Source organism: Callospermophilus lateralis, chromosome 9 (genome assembly GCF_048772815.1).
Source record: "Callospermophilus lateralis isolate mCalLat2 chromosome 9, mCalLat2.hap1, whole genome shotgun sequence".
Lineage (NCBI taxonomy): Eukaryota > Metazoa > Chordata > Mammalia > Rodentia > Sciuridae > Callospermophilus > Callospermophilus lateralis.
The window spans coordinates 50111465-50135619 of record NC_135313.1 but is presented as its reverse complement, the minus strand read 5'-3'; the positions used below and the strand labels follow the sequence as shown (position 1 = coordinate 50135619).

Genomic DNA, 24155 nt, shown 5'->3' with positions numbered 1-24155 from the left:
GGGGCTTTGCACATAATGTTAAGGAGTTTAAGCTTTACTTATAGTTCAGTGGTTCTCATGGTGAGATCCTCAATCCAATAGCATCAGCTTTATCTCAGTCCCATCCAGCCTCCAGGTGATGTGATTGTGAAGCATGCTAAGGGCTAAGCCAGCCCTTTCAAATTCACCCAGGTGCTGGGAAGGAGTGATTGGTGTTGTGGAGACACTCCTTTCCCAGTGCTCAGGGTGGCCAGCAGGGCCCAGGGAAGCTAGGTCTCTAGTACGACTGTTGCTGGCATGAGCAGCCTCATGCTTTTACCCCAGGGCCCAGGGCTCTTGACCTGAAGAAACAACTCTATGTGAAGCAGACCCAAGGGCCAAATCTACCACGTGCCCTGGCTTTGTATGCCCTTCCTCATCATACTAAAATGAATTTGCCTTTCTAAAAGCTTGTGGAGGAAAAAGAAAAAGAGAAAGCAAAAAAAAAAAGGAGGAGGAGGAAGAAGAGGAAATGTTGAAAAGGAGGTGGAGGAAGAGAGACAGGATATTGGCATGTGGGCTTCAAGGCCTAAAGCATTTGCTCTCTGACTTTTTACAGAAAAACTTGTTGACTTCTGAGGTAGGCAAGAGGCACTGTTCTTAATAAGGAGAGGAACAGTAGGTCCAAAGAATTCCTTAGAGTGATTTCACAGGACAGTGTGCAGAGAAGAAATAACTGGAAGAGCTGGAAGCAGAGCAGTCAATATCTAACCAAAGGTGGTAAAGACAAACAATGTAGCACTCTTCAAAAGGAAAGGAAAAAAAATGTGTACAAGGTCCTGGTAAAATGATATGATTTAACTTAAGTTGACCCAAGTGATAGGCCAAGATAAGGTTCTCAACAAAGGAAGAAACCATAGACTAGGTCCAGTTCAGCAATGTCTCAGGTTTTGGTTTTATTTAGGGTTTTGTTCATTTTGGTGCTGGGGATGATACCCAGGCACTCACATGTGCTGAGCACATACTCTGCCGTTGAGCAGTGACTTAGCTCTGATTTAGTTTTGAGAGAGCAGAATAGTGTTGACGGCACAAATTCTGGAGCCAGAATCTCAAGTCTGTATCTTCCAGGATGGAAGTCTTTAAACTCATTGCTTTCCGTTTTTCCTGTTTGTTATGCTTTAATGTAAGTAAAGAACTGAAAACTTAGCAGATTTATGTATGTACTCGGTTTTAGTTATTGTATCCTCATTTGTATTGATATCTCATAGCCAGGAGCCAATGCTAATAAGTATGAATAAATCATGGAGAATACTTTCTGAGTATAAAACATATGTCAACAGTCTCCAAGTTCCTTATCTGCACCAACATATTTAAATCTCACAATAATCCTAAAATGTAAATCCTGAAAGCCTTTAGAAAAGTTCAGTTGATTTTCAATATACCAAATCCAACCAAAAAGAGTTAGGATATACTGTGTTCGACTATGGGAAAAGAAAGTAAAACAACATGAACCCAGTGTTCTTGGAATGCTTAGCCTACCTGGAAGGCTAAGTGAAGAAGGCTATTTTGATACTCCCTGTAACAAAGAATTGGAATTGGTTTAAAAACAAGGGATTACATGCATACTAGTTTGTATTCAGAGACCAATATAAAAATTATCATAAAAAAGAAAGTGCTATAGCTGTCATTTGGTTCTGTCTTTCAGAAGGAAAACTATGGCTTTAATTAGTAGAATAGGAGTTAGAAAATAAGGAATTTAGAAATTTAAAATCTCTAATTTCCATCAAGTTTTATACAGTCACACACATACACACACACACAAGCACATGGGCATATGTCAACATACTAGGGAAAAATTAATTCATGTTTAAGGCACAGGAAGATTCTTATTCAAAATAGTTAACTATATTTTTCAGTTGCTCATAAGCATGAACAGTTTTATTCTTAAGAAAATTGATTTTTAAAAATGAAATCCAATGCAATTTACTGTCTTTCAGAATGAGTACATAATAAAATGAACATCTTATTTTTACATTGGTCATAATTTAGGAATAAGATGGTTTGTCAGATAAAGTTGAAGAAAAAAGTATGAACTTTCCTTCAAGATCCAAAATCAAAGATTTCGAAAATAACAATAAAAATGTTTAATTTTTTTTCTTAAATGAAGGAGTTAGTTTATGTATTCTCTAAAAATATTTATAGAACATTATCCCCAGGAATAAAGCTTGACTTGAAAACCACAGATTCTAGTTCTTTGTACAAACTTTTACAACCTATGAATCTTCATGGTATTAAATTTTTCTTTCTGATATATATATTCTTAGCTGTGTTTACTTCAAGATACAGTATTAATTAGTGTCTGTTTCTGTTCACCCATCAGAAGTTTCATCAAATGTATCTTTGGTATCTCTTCATTATTTTAAAATTCAAAATTAATACCATGGATCAATACCATGACCTCTTAGCTTTGTGCCTCCTCTCAGACTTGGTTCCTTTCAAGCGCCTGACTTCTAAATAGACTGATACATGTTGAACTCTGTGTTTTGCAAGCAAGAAGCACCTAAATAGGCAATGCTGCCACATTTGTAAGTCTTTCCTGTGCCTGACTTTACCTACAGGAAGACTAAACACCGTGAATTCTGCATTCAGCTAGAGTAATTGAAAAGTCTTTCAGGTCAATCGAGGGTCTTCCAAACCCCATGCCTGCTTTATCCTTTTCAACATGGAAATCCTAAATGGAAGAAAGCACACCTATGTAGAGGCATTTGCAGTCTGGGTTGGCTTATAATGGGACATAAGCACAACACTCAAAGACTAAAAATTGTAGCAAATGTAGGGACAAGGAAGGTGGTCCCTACGCAGAAGAATTGCTCAATCATGCAAAAACTATTGTTTCTTTGGTAAACCAAAAAATCAGAGTTGTCTTACACAGGGTTCCTTTATACATCCTTTTGCCCCTTTAGGCCTCACTAAGTCCTTACTGGCTAACACTAATCTTTGCCTCATTCCATGCCTCACCCTGCAGTACAATGTGGAATAAGGCCTCCTAGCCAACTCTATGTTCTAGCACCTGAAAATCCACCCAGCTCTCTTTCATTCCCTTCCCACCCCTTTGCCCTATCTAGAGTTCGTCTATATCTCCCATGCTTCCACTCCCTATGAGTGGAATCAGCCTCCTTATATTAGAGAAAACATTTAGCATTTGTTTTTGAGGGATTGGCTAACTTCATTTAGCATTATCTTCTCCAATGCCATCCATTTACCATTTATCAATCTTAGCTCCTTGTTTCCTTTTCTTTTCTGTTTTTGTATTTTGTGTTTCTTAACGCTTCCACTTCCTATTTCCAAATTGAACAGTCAAGGCAAGACAATAAGTTCTATTGCTTAATGACCTTCCCTAGTCTGCCCTGTACATTCCAAGCCTATTTTTCTTTTTTTTTCTCCAAGCTTTTTATAAATTAATTTTTCTTAATATATGACAGCAGAATGCATTACAATTCATATTACACATATAGAGCACATTTTTTTTCATATCTCTGGTTGTATATAAAGTATATTTATATCAACTCGTATCTTCATACATGTACTTTGGATAATGATGTCCATCATATTCCACCATCATTTCTAACCCCCTGACCCCTCCCTTCTCTTCTCACCCCTTTTGCCCTATCTAGAGTACGTCTATTCCTCCCATGTTCCCACTCCCTACCCCACTATGAATCAATGTTTCCTCCTTATATTAGAGAAAATATTCAGCATTTGTTTTTTGGGGATTGGCTAACTTCATTTAGTATTATCTTCTCCAATGCCATACATTTACCTGCAAATGCCATGATTTTATTCTCTTTTATTGCTGAGTAATATTCCATTGTGTATATATGCCACATTTTAAAAAATCCATTCATCTACTGAAGGGCAGCTAGGTTGGTTCCACAGTTTAGCTATTGTGAATTGTGCTGCTATAAACATTCTTAAAGTCTTCAATAGCTAAGGTTTACCAAAAAAAAAAAAAAAAAAGAAAACAAAAAAAAAAAAAACTTGTGGATAAGAATGAAATACATCAAACTGTGTTTTGAGGCTTATACTCATGCAATGTACTTGTTGCCTGTGAATGGCAATGTTGGTCTTGCACACTGCACGATTCAATCATAGTGCTTGATGACCAATAAAACAGGACATATTGTCTTGAGGCATTTTACAAGTCTCCCTACCCCCAGGATTTTTTGCTTTGAAATCCATATGATGACACAATCTTTTTTTCTTCGAGGCTTCGTGGGTCTTCCTCTAATTATTCATATAAGAAATCACATTTCATTAATACAGATATATGCACTGCATTGAAAGATACAAGAGCCCGGACACGTGGCCTGGTTCCATGGTGTGTATTGATGGATTCAAGGGGTTGCAGAGGTGAAAAAAGCACTTTGTAAGCAACTTTGGTTAGAAGAAAAGCAATCTTGTATTTAAATGCTCAGTTGGATCTATTTATTTATTTATTTTTATTTTTTTGAGTGCTGGCAATTGACCCCCCAAGGCCTTACTCATGCAATGCAAGCAATCTAACATTGAACTACATACACCTCCAACCTTTATTAGGGGGTTAGAATTACCTGTGTAATATTTAATGACAATTTAGAACAGTGTTGTATATAAAAATCACGCAGTTATTGACTTAAAATGCAAATTCTGGTTTGTAGGTATGGATGAAGCCTGAGGTTCTTTATTTCTGAAGAGTTTCCAGATGTGGACTGTTCTTTGAGTATCAAGGGTCTTTGGAGCACCAACAATTACTGAAAAGGCACATTTATGGTCACATATTAAATATTGCTCCTGTCTATGAAAATCAGAGGTACCTCATGTACAGTGACACATGATTTAATTGATCACCAAAGTGCATGCCACACCACTGCCAGTCACTAGAAATTCTGTCTTCTCAGAGTGGAAGTTTTTAGAAGGGCCTGCAAAATGGAATAAAGAGTAGAAAAGGGAGGTGATGGACAAAGTGTGCAGAGAAGACATGACAGATCTTTTCCGGGGCCAGGGGCAGTGTAGCATAATGGTTAGACTTCAAACCTGAGCTCTTCCACTTACTGCCTGCATGAATTTACACAGATTATTCTGCTCTCTTTGCTGTACTTCCTCGTTCATAGAGGGGAATGATAATGCCTAAAGAAATAGTTACAGAGAGTAAAAGAGAAAAATGTAAGAAAACAATGTCATGCCATGGTGCCATTATAATGAACTAGAAAAACTAAACAATTATAATCTTCATCTGAAATAAACATGTATCTGTTTGAGATGAAAAGGAAGTTCTCCAACCTTCACTAATATTAAGCAGAAATTTCTAATGTTAATAAGGGGTAAAAAGCCCCCAAATAGCATTTTAAATATACACAGAGACTCATACACAGGATTAAAAAAAAAATTTTAGACGCACACAATACTTTTATTTTATTTATTTATGTGGTGCTGAGGATTGAACTCAGTACCCCATGCATGGAAGGCAAGTGCTTTACCACTGAGCCACAACTGCAGCCCCAGGATTCTAATATTAAATATTTAGAATCTCCTTTAAAGAAATGATAATAATTTAATGCCAAACACTAGTAGGTGCTCAATTTTTTACTCTAACATACATTTTCTTTGTCTAAGGTTTATACTAAATGATGGATAAGCTATGTAGTATTTAGAAAAGCAATTAAAGACTGGAAAGCTTAATTTAGGAAATAAGTATTTTATATCTAAGATGTATTTTCACATCAAAACAGAATTTAAAGGCTTTTTGTCATTATCTGGAAATTTATCACAAAATCACATTTAAAGTAAAAAATTCAATTAAGTGTCCTGTATCTGATTACTAGGTAAGTTTTTATGTTTTCACCTAGTATCATGGAGAAACAGCCTCTGGTGACACACATCACACCACTTACTCTGTATACACTTAATTGAAACTAACCTGGCCTGCACCTTGACTCAACACCCTTTGCTTCTTCCTTATTCCCAGTGCTCTTTTTCACAGAGTTTTCCTTTCCTCTGTGCTTCTGCCCTGCCCCACAAAGGTGTAGTAGAAAGAAAAAAAAAATTTTTTTTTGATGCATGAGACGCCTAGAATCAAATCCAGGGTGGATTCTGCCACTGTGCATCCTTAGACAAGAGTCTTTCTCTGGGACTTGGTTTCCTTTGTGAGTATCAATATCACTTTGCTGGATTACTATGAAGATTAGAGAAAATATTTCATAAGTATTTACATGGAAAATATAAAATGATTACATGATTTTTTGTTGCTTATTATTTGTTGACTCACACCTAGTCTAAGTCTTTTGGAAGCCCTCATGATAGGAACAGTTTACCTCTTCTAATATCCAAAGACATATTTTATTTGTACCTGGTTATTTTTATATATGGCATTCTAGTTATGATGTATAAATTACAGCCTGAATAGACTATCTCCCCAAAAAGCCTTGAAATTTTAGGGGGAAAATTCAATTTTTAATATTTGTATATGCACCACATTTCTAGACAGGAGTTTGTAAATAGAAAATGTTTAAGCCCCATGGTGTGCTGGCACATACCTATAAACCCAATGGCTCCCTGAGGCTGAGCCAGGAGGATCAAAAGTTTGAGGCAACTTAGGGAAGACTAAGTCTCAGCAACTTAGGGAAGACCTAAGCAACTTAGTGACACTCTTATCTCAAAATAAAAAGGGCTGGAGATGTAGCTCAGTGGTTAAGCACCTCTGGGTTCAGTCCCGAATATGCCCCCTTCCCAAAATGTATTTAATAAATATTTCATTAGAGAGCAAATTCACTTCTTGACAAAACTAATACCAATTTTTGAATAGAGTGTCTCTTCTGCGATATTTGAAATTTCTGAAGGAAAAAATTCAAGTTTCCATATTTATATATGAACCATGTTTCTAGAGTTTGCAAAAAATGGTATAATACTAAACGTTTAATAAATATTTATTTAATAGGATGCAATCACTGTCTGAAAAAAAAATCTCATACATCAATTTTTTATTTGTCTAGCTCCGATTTCCCAGATTCTCCAGCTTTTCAATGCCCCACCAAGTTGAAATACACCAAGCACCAAATGTGTCATGACATTTTCCATCAAACATGATTTATTTGGCAATCATACATAATAGGGAATGCAGGGAATTACAGCATACTAAAAACACAAGAATTTTAGGTTGTCATGTTGAAAATTAAATTAAAAAGTCCTAGTTAAATAAAAAGGCATATGGGCTTACAAGATATATATGTTGGGAAGCTGAGAATAAGAATGCAAAGCAGGACATTCAAGGTGCAGCAGCCTCACCCATTAGTCTGTCTCTTATAGCATGAACTCAACACTGGTGCCTGCAGAAGGATGGGCACAGGTGACCTCCAATCTAATTTCCTGCTGATTAGTGTGCCAAATTAGCTGTTTTACAGAGAAAGGGAGAGAAAGAAGAAAGGAAGAAACACAGAAGATAAAATGGCAAAGTAGGGGAGAGGAGTAGGGAATGTGGGAGATAGAGAGGAAATTCTGAAAAGAAAGTTCATTGAGCACTGGGACACTTCTGAAGTGGAGGGTCTTGCCCCACTGCCTCTGCAAGCTCAGTCACAGTGCTCGGTGGGCCACATAACCTGGAATGAAGCTAGTGCCCATAGAGAGACATTGATGAATCCTTTATATTCCTCTCTTTCACAATAACAACATATAGAGATCTTAAAATATTAATAGGAAAAACAGAGTGGCTATATTTCCTATGCCATTGGAGAAGCAGGGTTTCAATTTACGCTTCCCTCAAGATACTCTATAGCTTTACTGAAAGACAACTGGCTCAAATAGGAATAATTAGTAATTACACTTCCCAAACAACCAGATTCTATTTTAAATGCAGGATATTTTCTAGACAGCAAGTAGCTTGGTTTTAAAAAAGACATTAAAAGCAGTAGTTATAATTTCTCCATAAATAGAAATAAAAAGTCCATTTTTAATGGACAAAAAGTCACCATGATGTACATTTCCCTAAATTTTCCCCAACACATTATTATAGATCAATCTTTACTGACTTACATTTAAAATATCAATTGCATTGTAATGCCTATGATACAATTCCATTATTTAGCTGTGTCTCTGCACAAGATTCAGATGAAACTAAAAGACCTATTCACAGAACATTTAAAAGCATTTTATACAGTTTAGACACAAAAAATATCTTAAATTACAATGATGCATACTAAATATGCATATAGAGTATGGCTTACACATTAAAAGAGATCTAAGTTGTGAGTTATAAAATCTCACTACTTAGTTTTAAAAGCTTCTGATTGTACCAATTTCTAAAGTATTGCTTAGCATTGTGGAACCCAGGAAGGAAGCAGGTGCAAGAGGCAACTCATGGAATGGATGGACCCTCCTTCGTGCCATTTAATTGATGACTCTTCTTGATTCTTTCCATCCAGTCTCCACCTTTCACAAGAGTAAATTCACTTAGACTTTACAATCGTTGAAATGTTTGTACAATGAAAAGTTACATCACCTAATTGTGCTTGACCTTTCTTGTCAGCTAATAACAAATAAAGGTAGTTCTCAAAAGGCTTTGCACATGCTCAGGCAAAACATGACAAGGAAGCAGAACTTCTAAGGGTGGCAGTTTGTTTTTGTTTAGTAAAATTAAAAAGTCACATCAAATAATTATCTGTACAGAAAAGTGTGGACTTCCATTTCCATAGACATTTTTAAACACACACACACATACACACATACACACACACAAACACGCACACTTCTTATCTCTTATCCCTTGACCTGTAATATATATATTTTTTTACATCCTTATGGGATTAACACCACAGCAGGCAAACTCCATTCTCCCTTTAAGTGTCTGTTGGAAACAATGGCTGATGCTCCTTGTTATCAGGGATGTTGGTAATATGTGGCTTGCAATGTGACCACACCCATGTAGATGATGCATTGGTACTTGGAAACCACAGCGATGGATGCAGGCTGGTCCGCTGGTTTCAGGGGAAGGCTGCACTGCTATTTCCCAGCTAAAGATTTACAGTGAGGTGTTCCTCATCAGGCCACCAAGCTCAGCTTAGATGTTCCACTGTTGTCTTAGGGCTTCCACTAGTTTCCCAAGAAACTCCAACTCTCACTTGATTCCCAAGCAGTTAAAATATGCAGGACAATCTAAAGAGCCTGTTTCCCCAACACTGCAAAAGAATTTTCTTCCATAGCTTTGTGGGTTTTTTTCTTTTCTTTAACTTAAGATCTTGAAAACATCTGTAGTTATAGCATTCTGCATAAGACAGTGCAAGAAACATTTTTTAATGCTTTGTCTTCTGCTTGCATATTGCACAGTCACTATGTCTGGGCTAGAAGTGATGAGCATTTAAAACTGTCCAATTCTTGAATTAAAATTTCTCTGGCTTGATTGAAGAAGGCCAAAATGCAGAGGAAAAACAATAGCTGAAACACAGGCCAAAAACTTCGATAGCAACTTGAGGGTATATACTTGGCTAGTTACTAGCTTTGAAATTTATGTTCTTTTTCCTTTTATAGGAATTAAAATGGCCTGATCTAGATGTATGTTGAAAGAAGAGAATATAGCTTTGTGGAAAGTAGAGGATTAGGATGGTTTTAGTGCTGATTTCATTATCCTGAAATAAAAATCAAATGAAAATTAATATCAGAAGAGAAGGGGCTGGGGTAGGCATTTGGGTAGATGGTAATCAGAGGATACAAAATTTCAGTTAGACCTGATGAGTAAATTCAAGAGATATATTATATACCATGGATACAACAACATGAATAACAATAGTGTACTGTATTCTTGAAAATTGCTAATAGATTTTAAGTCCTCATGCCACAAAAAAATAAGAATATGAGGCTATACATATGCTAATTCATTTGAATTATTTTAAAACAACACCTTGTATGTGATAAATGTGCACAATTTTTATTCATTGATGAAAAGTAAATAAAAATAGAGATCATGATTCAGTCATGATCAATTACCATGTAGCAATTTTACATTGTACTTTATTTTGTCAAAAATATGGGATTTATCAGCATATGATAGATAATTGTTTTAGAATTATTTCTGGTTTTATTCTCTTCTCTCTGTAATTTTTTTTCATACAATGAATGGTTATCTGTACAAATGTGTGGGTAACCTGTATTCCTCATACACAATTTCTGGAAAATTGTTCACAAATATTTCATAAATATCATAACACTTAGGGAATGCTGATCCTAAAGTCCTTTTTCTTTTTGAAGCCACATAATTAATGTATACCGACTTGGATATATCCTATAGGAAAGAATCTTGTTTAATATTGTTTCACTCAGTTTTCTAATGATAATCATTTGACAACAAAACGCTGTTGTTTGAAACACCTGTAGTACTCCACTGCATTAGTTTTCCCTGAAGTAGACTCTGTCTCAAATATATATATATATATATATATATATATATATATATATATATATACATATATATGTATATATATATATATATGAATGTATGTGTATATATATATATATATATATATGAATGTATGTATATATATCAGGACCCAAGGACTCTTCTGCAATGGCCAAGGATTTGAAAGGTAATAAATGCATAATCTGGATGGAGAATATGAAAAAGGAATGTTTTAGCTAATATGTGATAATATATTGTAATTGTTAATTATGGAGACTGGTTTTAGTTGCTGAGTCACTTTGTGTCTTAATTTCTTTCCAAGCTGCATATATAAAATAACATTCACTAACTGTGGAACTGTTGAAAGGGCTAATTGAGATAATATATGTAAGATGTTCATCTCAGTTGTCAGTCTTAATGTCTTTGTAACTCAAGAACAGGAAGGAATTGTCTGAAAAGCAAATCACATTTTAACTATTTTATATCCAAAATATATGAGGAACTAATAATAACCTCCCAGAGGCTTAGTATGGTGCCCTTGGCTTTTTTTCTTGCCTTCACCACCCAACAGCAAGCTTCATGATAGAACCTGGGTTTTGTTTATTCCCATTGTTTACAAGACATTCAGACATGGCCACTGTGCATAAACCTTTCTTTTCTAAGGCCCAAGACAGGGATTCTCATTTTAGTGGACAGAAAGATCAACAGATGGACTTATTAAAAATTCAGATTTCCAAGGCACCACACTCCCAGAGTTAATAATTTGGTAGACTGAAGGCAGGTCCTACGAAATGAATTTTTTATAAGAAAACCACTAATGCATATGTCCTCTGAGTTTAGTGAACATGATATTTATTTCACAACATGTCTTTGCTTTGTGTTTATCAGCAGGTATCAGCATTCATATTTCCTACCTGAAATAAAAATAAAAATCAGTACAAAAATTTATATTTCTGAGATGAATTAGAAATTAATATTCCCATAGACTATAGCTTATTATTTTCAAAAATCTAAAAGTCGAGTCTCTCTCTCTATATATATATATATATTTTATTTATGAAGTTTAAAATTTAAAAGTTAAGATAGACTGGAAATGGGGAGTTTTCAAAAACTGAAGACTGAAATGAGGAGTTTTAAAAATGAATCTAAGAGGAGCATTTATACAAGACACCTTTGTCTCTAAAGGTATTCTACAACCTATTCATCTTAGAAATTAGGTTTACTATTAAAAAGTGAAGTTACCTCTCATATTTAAAGTGACAGAAGCCTTTCAGGTGCTTCGGACCTATGAATGTGCATCAGCATGTTTTTCTTCAACCTTTATTAAGTCTTCTGAGTTCTTACGAAGATCAGGTTCACCTAAAAATATTAAGTAAACAAACAGACAAAACAAAAATTGGCCTTTGGAGTTTTAGCTAATAAGTTTAGAAGATGGAAGAGATTTATAAAATGCTGAGACTGAGTTTTACAATGGATTTGGTAGTACATTCCTCCAAAGATATCAAACATTTTCTTTTTAGCCTGTGGATCTACAGAGCATAACAAATCATCTTCTGGTGATTATGTAATTTTTGAAGCTAATCTGGGGATACAGAAGTGAAACAGAGGAGACATGTTTAAATATCTATTAAATCATGTGTATCAACTACATATGTTTTTCCTGAATATTTTTAATCAAAATGAATTCTTTCAAATATACCCTCTAATTACCAGTGTCTTTTTACCACATACTGATTAGTTGCTATGAATTTAAAACAAATGAGAATAAGAGATATATTTAATATAAAATAATCTGCAGAAACAAACTAATAGAATTTATATTCTTGGATTCATTCAGCTTCTAAGTACACTTGAGGAAAAAATCATGAGCATAGAAAATATTTCAAGACTTCTGGAAAATTTATGGAGCATTAATCAGAAATAGAGTTACAAAGGAAAATGTAAAAAAAAAGAAAATGTATATATGAAAAAGTCTGATTATGCAGAATACAAAATAAACAAAAAAGAAATTAAAATGTTAAGTCAATTACTCAAAATATCTTGACATTTCAGAAAATTTTAACATATGATAGAATTCTTTTTCTAAAATTTGAATGAAGGTAGTCTAAATAATTAAACTTTGCATGAATTAATTTTGAAATAATTCTTCCAACATTTATTGTAAGAAGTTGACTAATCTGCCTCAGGGTTTGCTTAAGGTTAGACAAGAAGAGACTATGTAATATGATGGAATAAATCACAAAGTAAATGTATGTACTCTTTTATCTGCACATTTTGCTTTATAATTCTATTTCTGATAAATTCTCTATAACTTTTCCAAACGTTTGGGGATGTTTTCCACACTAATGATTTATTTTTCCTCAAGGTTTATATAGAAGCTGACTGATTCGAAGAGCATGAATTTCATTAATTTGTTTCTTCAGATTATATTGACTATGCCAGTCTCTTATTCTTATGTACTTCCAATGTATAGCAAGTGATCAATGTGTGGTAAAAGACACTGGTTATTGTGGATTTATGTCAAATATACTCAGTAGAGGAAATTATCTTCTGTTTCAGGATCAAAATGTTAGGTGGTCTCATAACTTTTCTGATTGTTCTTAGATAATAAAAACCATCCTGTGATCACATTATGTTTTCAAAGTCTCAACTCGGACATTAGAAGGTCTGGTCACATGTATAGATTGTAATAGTCAAATAAGACAATACTTTTTTCCCAACTGGTGTTTATTGCAGAACCCAGAAATTGTGCATGCTGGGAGCAGGTAGAGTTTGATTCTTTCACATCTTGTATCTTCTCTTGCAGCTGATGACTTTGGACTCCTGTGTCAAGAGGACGAGTCAAGTTCCATTTGATGAGCATCATTCCTTAAATCTGGCAGGTGTGAACTGGCAGGTACATGGAGCTGACTTGTTTCCCTTTGACAACATTCATGATTTCTTCTTCAGATACTTCTTGCTAAGGTCCATGGCTAGAAATTTCTCCCAGTTTCCTGAGAGCACAGGAATTCCTGGTTTCTTTGTAATGTCCATCGCCCTTGGAAATTTGCCCGTACACTTCTAGTTTCTGTCTGCTGAAGTTGCATCACACTTACAAACACGATGGGGCACATTTGGCTCACATGAGACTGTCTGGAGGCATGTATTCGCATGAATTGCTTAAGGAAAGGCTGAAACCTACACAGCCTCTTCTCCATGTGCTCATCTGTCACCTATTGAACTTTTCAGTTCTCTTAGATAAGAACCAGATTTTATTACCAATGTTGTCTTTTTATTATTTTTTAAATTGCTGTATTTTTAAGTGGTTGATTTGAAAAAAAAAACTTTTTTAACAAGAGAGGAAAAGCAGATACATTAAATATAATGATTCAAGAGGGCTAATTATTTGGGACTATTTATTTCCAAGGTTTTCCTGGCAATTCCTAAGACAACCATTTCTTCTGTTTTTTTTTTTTCTTTTAAAATTTGTTCTAATTAGTTATACATGACAGTAGAATGTATTTTGACACATCACACATAAATGGATTATACCCTCTCATTCTTCTGCTTGTCCATGATGTAGAATCACAGCGGTCATGTAGTCATATATGAACATAGGGTAATAATGCTGTATTCCTTCTACTATCCTTTCTATCCCTGTACTCCCTTCCCTCCCTTCACTGCCGTCTGCCAAATCCAAAGTACCTCTATTCTTCCCTATCCTTCCCCCTTATTGTGAATTAGCACCCACCTATTAGAAAAAAAACATTCAGCCTTTGTTTTGGGGGATTGAATGATTTTACTTAGCATGATATTCTCTATCCATTTACCAGCAAATGCCATAATTTCATTCTTCTTTAAGGGTGATTAATATTCCATTGTGTATATATACCACATTTTCTTTTTCCATTCATCTATTGAAGGGCATCTAGGTTGGTTCCATAATTTAGCTATTGTGAGTTGAGCTGCTCTGAATATTGATATGGCTGTGTCACTGTAATATGATTTTAAGTCTTTGGGGGTATAAACCAAAGAGTGGGATAGCTGGGTCAAATGGTGGTTCCATTCCCAGTTTTCTGAGGAAACTCTGTACTGCTTTCCATATTGGTTGCACCAATTTGTAGTCCCACCAGCAATATATAAGTGTACCCTGTCCCCCATATCCTCACCAACATTAATTGTTGCTTGTGTTTTTGATAATTACCATTCTGACTGGAGTGAGATGAAATCTTAGAGTAGTTTTTATTTGCATTTCTGTAATTGCTAGAGAAGTTGGAAAATTTTTCATATATTTGTTGACCATTCATATTTCTTCTTTTAAGAAGTGTCTATTTGGTTTCTTAGCCCATTTATTGATTGAGTTATTTGTTTTTTGGTGTTAGGTTTGAGTTCTTTATATATCCCAAAGATTGATGCTATATCTGAGGTGCATGTTTTAATCCCTTCAATAGTCTTCTCTTTACTAGGGGTGAGGAAGGAGGCATTTCTATACCTTCCCCAATAGCAGGGACCTCTTTACCAAAATCCTTATCAGAAATTCTTTTTCAACTTTCAGCAACTTAACCTCTCATTTGTTTGAATTGAGTGAGGGTTTTAAATCTTCTATTATGGGCTTGTGAATCTTCTGTGAAATTCCTATCTTACAATTCAATTTGCTTTCTGACATTTGTCATCTTGGAGTCTTGTTTTAAACTTCTGATTTAATTCCCTGTTACTTAGACTGCATTAAAACAGAACAAAATAAGCTGGAATAGAACACAACAGGCAAAAGTGATAAACATAGACAAAGAAAGGAACTTTAACTATTTAATTGTTTTACTGATTCTCAAAAATTTATTTTTTTTTACATTGGTAAAGGACACTAAGGTTTACCTACCACCCCAAAACTCTTTATTTATAGTGAGTAAAGAACTCACCAGTATGAAACAAATATAAAAGAGATAAAATAATAAAATGGTAACAATGTAGCACTCACACACACAAAAATCACCAAAGGATTCACGAATCACATCCAAGAGTAATTTTGCACATACCATAGAAAGATCAATAATTAAATATTATGACCAACTCAATATAAGAGTTTTGCAGCACTGAAAACATATCTCTCTTCAAAACTGAAAAATTCCAGTTGTTTTTGCAGCACTGAAAACATCTCTTCAAAACTGAAAAATTCCAGTTGTTTTCAAAGACACACACAAAATATTGACAAGCAATTTCATGACATCAGATTACTTCAGAAAATATTGAATTAGGGTTCTCCGTCTGTAAAACCATGTCCAATTGGAAGATGATGGATTAGAGGAAGGACACACTTCCCCGCAGTTCCTCAGCACCAGACTTCCAAAGCAGGAAGACCACTACTCATTGAGGTTGGTAACTAAGGGAACTTACTGGACTGTGAAAGAAACCACAGAGACACAGAAAGTCAAAAACTTTGAACATAATATAAGATGTAAGATATGCTCCAGCTTGGCAGGCAGTGGCCATGACAGGGTGATTGTTGAGGGGAGCAGGGAGTGGAGAGTGCAGGCAGTGAGAGAGGACAGCATGGCAGATAATGTGTGTGTGTGTGTGTGTGTGTGCGCGCACACACACACACACATTTATTTATTTACTTTAACTGGCTTGGGGGAACCTGTGAAATAGAGGGGGAGGCTGATCTTAAGGGACCCAGAGTCTGTGGACAGTGATTCTGTGAAATTCCACGAAAAATTGGTTGGTCGACGGGCAAATAACAGCAGGAATCAGGGAACTGCCAGCATGAAGCCAGGTGTCAGCTCAGGAACCATACATAAGCACTGCACCTTAGCAAGCAGAGATGGATCAGGAACTTGTAAAGAAAGTTGCCAGAAGTCTTCTATTTTGACCCCAGAGTGAATAAAATAGGCACAAAGAAAATTATGCCTCAAGCACACAAGCTCCCATTATTAATGAAAGAGAGCTCCTTTTGGTATTCATATTCCAAAATGCCTATTGGGTAGAAGACTCCAGCTGACACACAGGAGCTTCTGCACTCCAGGGCAAATACCTGGTAATTCATATTCATAGTGGTGAAAGTGAAACCTGCAGAGGTTTAGTCCCTACCCCTAAAAGTGAATTTTATCAGAGGCTTTACAGATCCACATGTCCAGCAGAGAACAGCATCTCTCCAGCAATAGAGGGCATGGATCAAATCTCAAATACCCACCAACAGAATCCCAAAGGTCAACCAAAACTAACCCCAATTACTGCAACTTCCAATGTAGAACTCTGCACCACCCCTGCTATAAGAATACACAATTTTTCAGCCTTTTCCAGTCTACCCCACCCTGTATTGGGAGACTGGAAGGTGAGAGCCTCTCCTAGCCAAGAGGGCTGGCAGATAGGTGAGGAACACAAAGACACCGGATTTAACAACACACAGCCCTTGACCCAAGGATTACAAAGCCCAAAATAAACACAAAGAATGAAAATCCATCCCTGCAAATAGTTTTGATCCCCTTATTGTAAATAAGCACTTTATTTCTCATTAAAATTTTTAGAAAATTCTCAACTCTTTTTACATTTTTTCCTCCATATCCTCTCCATGTATTTTTACTTGTTTCTAAAACTTTAAAATTTTTTTTTCAAATATCATTTCAATGTATTTTATTATTCTTTACTTTTTTTTTCATTCTGCAAAATTTGGTTGTGTGTGTGTGTGTGTGTGTGTGTTCTTACTACATAGATTAAAAATATGTATATATTCATATAATTTTACTTTTACATTGTTTCTTATTCATCTGTTTATTTTTTAACCTTTATTTGAATTTGGTAAGGTATAAATATACATAGGTTTGGGTTGTTTTGATCTTACATTTGGTTATGTTTGTATCTTGGTGTTTGTTCCTCTTAGTGCTCCTCTTCACTCTCTTCTCACACTATTAGCCAAACTGTCCTGTTCCCTCTTCCTTTCTTTTTTTAAAAAAAAAATTTCTTAGTTGTAGATGGTCACAATACCTTTATTTATTTATATATGGTGCTGAGGATCAAACCCGGTACCCCACACATGCAAGGCAAGCGCTCTACCACTAAGCCACAACCCCAATTCCCCCTTTCTTTCTTTTAAACTTTATTTTTAGTTCCGTTTTTATTCCCCCTTACTCACAGCCAACATCTGCTACCTACCTCTTGACTCTCCTCTGTTCAACTTTTTAATATTTCGATTTTTTCTTGCCTTTCTACCTTTTTTGCTCTTCACTTTAGAAATTATAATGCCACTTTTTAATAGAGTCATAGTTTACATAATCCCCCCCATTCATGTAGTTGTGATTATTAATACAGTAGACAACATAATAGACATGTAGTTCACAGTTTTGTTTTGTTTTTTAATTGTTGGGACTAATGTTAAATACTGATGACCCCACCATTCCTATAATCGTGGCAATTAGTGTTATAGATGTAAAAATAGACAATAAGTATTTATCTTAAGACTACTTCTGCTGCTAAAACTAGCACTATTCCTGGATCCCCCTTCCCCAAAAAGGAGCTGGAAAGTTATTGGGACACTTCATTTTCAGACAGTAGAGAAAGTACCGCCTGCTACCAAGCAATACCACATCTCAGCTAAGTAGCAGCAAATCTCAACATTACTTTGGGGAACAAAAACCTCAAACCAACAACTAGGCTCCAAGGAGGAACAATTATAAAGGGACCTAAGCACTCATCCTTGGATATCTTCTCATACATCAAAATAAGAGAAGCCCAAGAATAACAACAAAAACAACAACAAAAGGAAAATACTTATAAAAGAACTCATCTATAATAAGGGAAGGGGAATCCATCTCAGTTGATGTATAATTTCAAGACCTCTGAAAACATGAGGAAAGAGGCAAATAGGTCTCCCCGTAACATTTACAATCCTCAACAAATGACCTCACAGATATGGAAATGGATGAAATTGCAGAAAAAAAAAAAAGATTACAAAAAGCTGATTGTTAAAGTAGTCAACAAACTATCATCTAAGGAATGAATTAAGAGAGCAAATAGAGGAGATGAAAATGTTATAAAGTGTAATAAAGAAAATAGAGATATTGAAAAGAAACCAATCAGAATTGGAAATGAAAGAAAAAAATGAATCAAATTAAAAATTTATTTGAAAACATCACCAACAGATCTTCAGGCCTTGAAGACAATGTATATAAACTTGAATACTCAGCATTCAATAAAGAAACAAAATGAAAGATAGAGATCAGAATACACAAGAACTTTGGCATAGCACCAAGAGAACAAACCTGAGAGACACTGCAATAGAAGAAAACATGGAGATACAGACTAAAGGTACTAAGAACATCTTCAATGAGATGGTAACTGAAAAAAATCCCCATATCAGAAATAAGATAGACATCCACATACAGGGCGTATATAAGACCCCACATAGACAAGATTAGAATAGAACTCTCAAATACACATCATAATCAAAATGCCTAACAGAGAAAACAAGGAAAGAATACTAAATCTATGAAAGAAATCTGTGAGGACAAATTTAGTGGCAAATAAATAAGGCTCACTTCTGACATCTCAGCTCAGACCCTAAAATCAAGGAGGGCCTAGAATAAGATATTCCAAGCTCTAAAAAAAAATTGCCAATGAAGAGTGCTATATAAAGCAAAGCTCTCTTTGAAAATCAGAGGGGATACAAAAACCTTTCACAACAAATATAAACTAAAAGCATTCATGACTACTAAACCAGCAATACAAAGAATATTCAAATTGCATAGAGAGGTACCCCAAAAATAAATCTCCAAAGTCTCAAATAGATGAAGATCATTAAAAGATCAACCAACTAAATAAAAATTAATACAGAATTAAATATAAGCAAACTCAAATGGCAAAGAACTACAAAAACATGTCCATAATAACACTGAATGTAAATCTCAGCACCCCAATTAGAAGACACAGATTAGCAGAGTGGACCAAAAACCAAGATCCAACTATATGCTATTTGCAAGAAACCCACCTCATAGACAAAGATACCCACAGGCAGAAAGTAAAAAGATGGAAAAATATGCCATGCAAATAGAATCCAAGAAATAGCAGGAATGGCTATTCTTATATCTGATAGAGCAGATTTCAAGAAATTAATCAGAAGAGACAAAGAAGATCACAATGTCCTGGTAATATGAACAATCCAACAAAAAATAAAACACTAACAGACCCTTACAGAATAATTAATACCAGTTTTTCTCAAATTATTTCATGAAATTGAAATGGAGGAAAAACACCCAAATACATTCTATGAAGCCAGTACAACACTGATACCAAAACCAAAGACATATCAAGGAAATATAACCACAGACCAATATCCTTGATGAACATAGATGTAAAAATCCTTAATAAAATATTAACAAACTACATTCAAAAACTCATCAAGAAGATAATATACTATGATCAAGTGAGTTTCATCCCAGGATACAAGGTTGGTCCAGCCTATGCAAATCAATAATGTAATTCACCAAAAGGACATGTATCACGATCATCTCAATAGATGCAGAAAAGACCTTTGATGGAATTCAATACCTGTTTGTGGTAAAAATGCTAGGGAAACTAGGGGTGGAAGGAACTTGCCACAACTTTATAAAGGGGCATCACAAAACCTGATCTGAAATTATACTACAGTGCTATAGCAACAAAAACATCATGATATTGACATCAAAATAGACATGAAGACCAATGGAACGGAATATAAGACACATGGATGAACCTACAAAATTATAACCATCTGATATTAACAATGGTGCCAAACATATATGTTGGAGAAAATAGCCTTTTTAACAAATGATACTGAGAAAACTGGATATCCATATGTAGAAGGATGAAACTAGATCACCATCTTTCACCCTGCACAAAAGCCAAATACATATGGACCTCAAACTTAGAAATTAGAGTAGAAATCTTGCAAGTCCTAGAAAAAAAGCATAGGGTTAACCCTCCATCAAATTGGTGTAGGCAATGACTTCCTTACAAAATCCCTAAAGCTCAGGAAATAAAACAGTTTTTCTTTTTCTTTTGTTCCCCAAGATGGTAGAATAGAGGAAGTCTCTTCCCTGGCTGCTCCATGGTGTGAAGCCAAGAAAGCAGACAGGCAGCTTCTCAGCAAGATGACTGGACAAAGAAAAGATAGGACTTTGCTGGAATTTAAAACTAGATATTTAAAGCAGATCAGGCACTCAGGAGGTTGGATATAATAAGAAATAAATCCCCAGTGGCACAGTGTTGCCATGGCTGGGCCCTAAGCAGCAGCCAGAAGGGTTCCTCCTCTAGCAAAGTAGAGGGATAAGGGAATTTAAGGGACCCACACTTTTAGGAGACCTGAGGCCTGTCTGGGAGTGGAACATTCAGGGGTCAAGAACATTGCCTGACTAAACTGAAAGGGGCACTGCACAATATCCTTGTCTAGGAAAGAAGCTGCCATCTCTCCAGGTGTCTTATGGAGGACAGAGGAAGGAACCATATTGAAGCCATGGTGCTGGGGGCTGGCAGCTGAGGGAGCCACAAACCTGAGTTTGGCCTGAAATACAGACCCAGAAAACACACACTATACAACAAGAGTGTGCTTAGGTGACTAGGAGAAAATTAAACACGGAGAGAGCTTTATACAAGGGACAACTGGTTATGGAAACCCACCTAGCTCCACCAATCTGGCTGCTTGGAGAACCAGCTGGGAGAGATGTCTTGGCCTTGGAGGTATGCTATTTTAAAATTTCCAGACCAATTGGCATTCAGCAAAGAGCCTGAAGCCCACTTAAACCTATACCCTGTCTCCAGGAACTCTGCCTACCAGATTACCTCTCTCACTCCAGCAATCCAGCGGGGGGAACATCACAATCCAGATGACCCCACCTAAAAGTTCTGAGAATCGAAGCTGAGAATCTTCTGAACTCCAATAGAAAGAATTCTTTAACTTTGCATCAAGAATTTATTTCCTCTTCTTGTTTTTTTTTTCCCACCTCCCCCTGCCATTTCCTCTGTTTAATGGTGACCTTAATGGTACATGGACATTTATAATACTCATATTTATTTTTTCTCATTTCTAGCATTTTTGAAGCCAGTTATGTTTTATGAATCAACAAGATTCTAAAAGTGCATGAAACAAAACTTAAAAAATCAATAAATGGTATTATATCAAATTAAAAAGTTTCTTCACAGCAAAGAAAACAATCAAGAACATAAAGAGAGAGTCTACAGAATGGGAGAAAATTTTTGACAGCTGCACCTTAGATAGAACATCAATCTCAGGATATATATAGAACTCAAAAAACTTAACACCAAGTAAACAAATAACCCAATCAATAAATGGGCATAATAACTGAACAGACACTTTACAGAAGAAGAAATATGAATGGTCAACAAATACATAAAAAAATGTTCACCATCTCTAACAATTATAGAAATGTGAATCAAAACTAAGATTTTATTTCACTCCAGTAAAAATGGCAATTATCAAAAACACAACCAACAATAAATGATGGTGAGAATGTGGGGGAAAAGGAACACTCTTACATTGTTAGTGGGTCTGCAAATTGGTATAACTACTCTGGAAAGCACTACAGAGATTCCTCAGAAAATTTAGAATGGAACCTCCATTTGACTCAACTATCCCACTCCTCCACATATACCCAAAGAACTTAAAATCAGCATACCATACTTACATGGCCACATTAATGTCACAGCAGCTCAATTCACAATAGCTAAGCTATGGGACCAACCTAGGTGCCCTTAAATAGATGAATGGATAAAGAAAATATGGTACATATACACAATGGAATATTTCTCAGCCATAAAGAAGAATGAAATTATGGCATTTGATGGTAAGTGGATGGAACTCCAATCCCAAGAAACCAAAGGCCAAATGTTCTTTCTGACAATATGAATGCTGACTCTTAGTGGGTGTGGTAAGGGGAGTGAGGAGTGGCAGTTCACCAGGTGCCACAGGAGGGAATGTGGGGAAGGGATGGGGGTTGGGCATGAGAAAGACAGTAGAATGAATTGGACATAACTTTCCTATGTTAATATATGAATATACAACCAGTCTGACTCCACATCATGTATAACCACAAGCATTGGAAGTTATTCCATGTATGTATGATATGTCAGAATATATTCTACTGTCATGCATAACTAAAAAGAACAAACAAAAAAATTAAAAATTAAAGAAAAAAAATTAAACCAAGAATCAATATGTGGGATGCCATCAAATTAAAAAGCTACTACTCCACAGCAAAGGAAATGAGTACAAATATGAAGAAAGCTACAAAATGGTAGAAAATCTTTCCCCAGGCTCCTCTGACAGGAGGCTAATATTCAGAATATATAAAGTTCTCAAAAAACTTAACACCAAAAGAAAAAAATATATATGGGCATAAGAACTAAAAAAAATTCTCAAAAGAAACACAAATGGTCATATATGCATATATATGTATATATAAATACACACACACATATATACAATTTCAGCATCTCTAGCAATAAGGGAAATGCAAATCAAAACTAATGAGAATGATAATTCTCATTCCAATGAGAATTATAATTATCAAGAATACAAATAATATCCAGGCAAGGTGATGATTGCTTATAATCCCAGTGGTTCAGGAGGCTGAGGCCTAACCAATTTAGAAAGACCCTGTCTCAAAATTTAAAAAATAAAAAGGGTGAGGGATATTGCTCAGTGGTTAAGCACTCCTGGGTTCAATCTCTGGCACCAAAAAAAAAAAAAAAAGATAAAAAAGAATACAAATAATAACAAATTCTGCTGAAGATATGAGGAAAAAGTGCACTCTATGCATAGTCGGTGGGATTGCAAATCAGTGCAACCACTCTGGAAAGCAATATGAAGATTTCTCAAAAAATTAGGAATGGAACCACCATATGATCTGGCTATCCCACGCCGTGGTATTTATCCAAAAGAACTAAAATCAGCACATTTTAGTGATACAGACCCTTTTATGTTTATAGAAGCACAATTCACAATAGCCAAATTTGGAATTAACCCAGATGCCTGTCAATAGGTGAATAGTCAAGAAAATGCAGTATATATACACAATGGAGTTTTACTCAGTCATAAAGAAGAATGAACTTATAGCATTTGCTGGCAAATAGATGGAAATGGCAAACATAATGATAAGTGAAGTAAGTCAGACTAAGAAAATCATTGGCTAAATGTTTTCTGTCAATGTGGAAGCTAGTGCAAAATAAGAGAAAGAAGGTGGGGTGGGGAATATCATAAAGATAAAGAAAAATCAGTGGAATAGAAGCAAATCAAGAGGGAGGGAGAAGAAATGGGAAGGGAGGAAATGTGGAAACAATTTAACAAAATCATGTCGTGTGCATATGTACATATACCACAGGAAATTTCATCTTTATGTATGTGATATGTAGAAAGCACCAATCAAAATGAATAAGTAAGCAAGCAAAAGGAAGTTCAATAGAGGAAGGAGAACAGGGGAGGGAGGCGGGAGGAAAAGTAGGGAGAACAGGGACTGGAATGGTGTAAATCAAATTCCATGCATGTATGATTTTATCACAATGAATCCAACTTCTGTGTTTAACTATAATGTTCTAATATAAAAATGTCACATTACTTTAAATTGATTTTTAATCATAGAAGACTTTATAATAACTTGGGTAATGTAACTTGTAAGTTATTCTTAGCCTTTCATAGAAATCAGTCACATCCTTTTGAAATATCAATCTTCTTAAAAAGAAGAAATCATTTGCCTATTTCAGTCCATTAGAGACCATTTTAGATGACCTTCATAGCCCAGAGCTCGTCTATGTAATA

The 24155-nt window shown here is 35.3% G+C and overlaps 1 protein-coding gene across 4 annotated transcripts in view; it reads right to left on the bottom strand.

The window, feature by feature from the left end:
• Pde1a (phosphodiesterase 1A) overlaps positions 1–24155 on the bottom strand; it is a 385391-nt gene that overhangs the window by 133910 nt on the left and 227326 nt on the right. For 2 of the 4 annotated variants that reach the window (XM_076865510.2, XM_077110267.1), the window contains 2 exons: positions 11621–11737; positions 7064–9611 (listed from right to left, as the gene is read on the bottom strand). The exons of 1 other annotated variant lie outside the window; for it this stretch is intronic. In XM_076865510.2, the coding sequence (XP_076721625.2) occupies positions 11664–11737 (74 nt within the window). In that variant the 3' untranslated portion in view covers positions 7064–9611; positions 11621–11663. Of the gene's footprint in view, positions 1–7063; positions 9612–11620; positions 11738–15623; positions 15753–24155 lie in introns of those variants that run through there. One more of the 4 variants, XM_076865513.2, reaches the window with a different exon arrangement.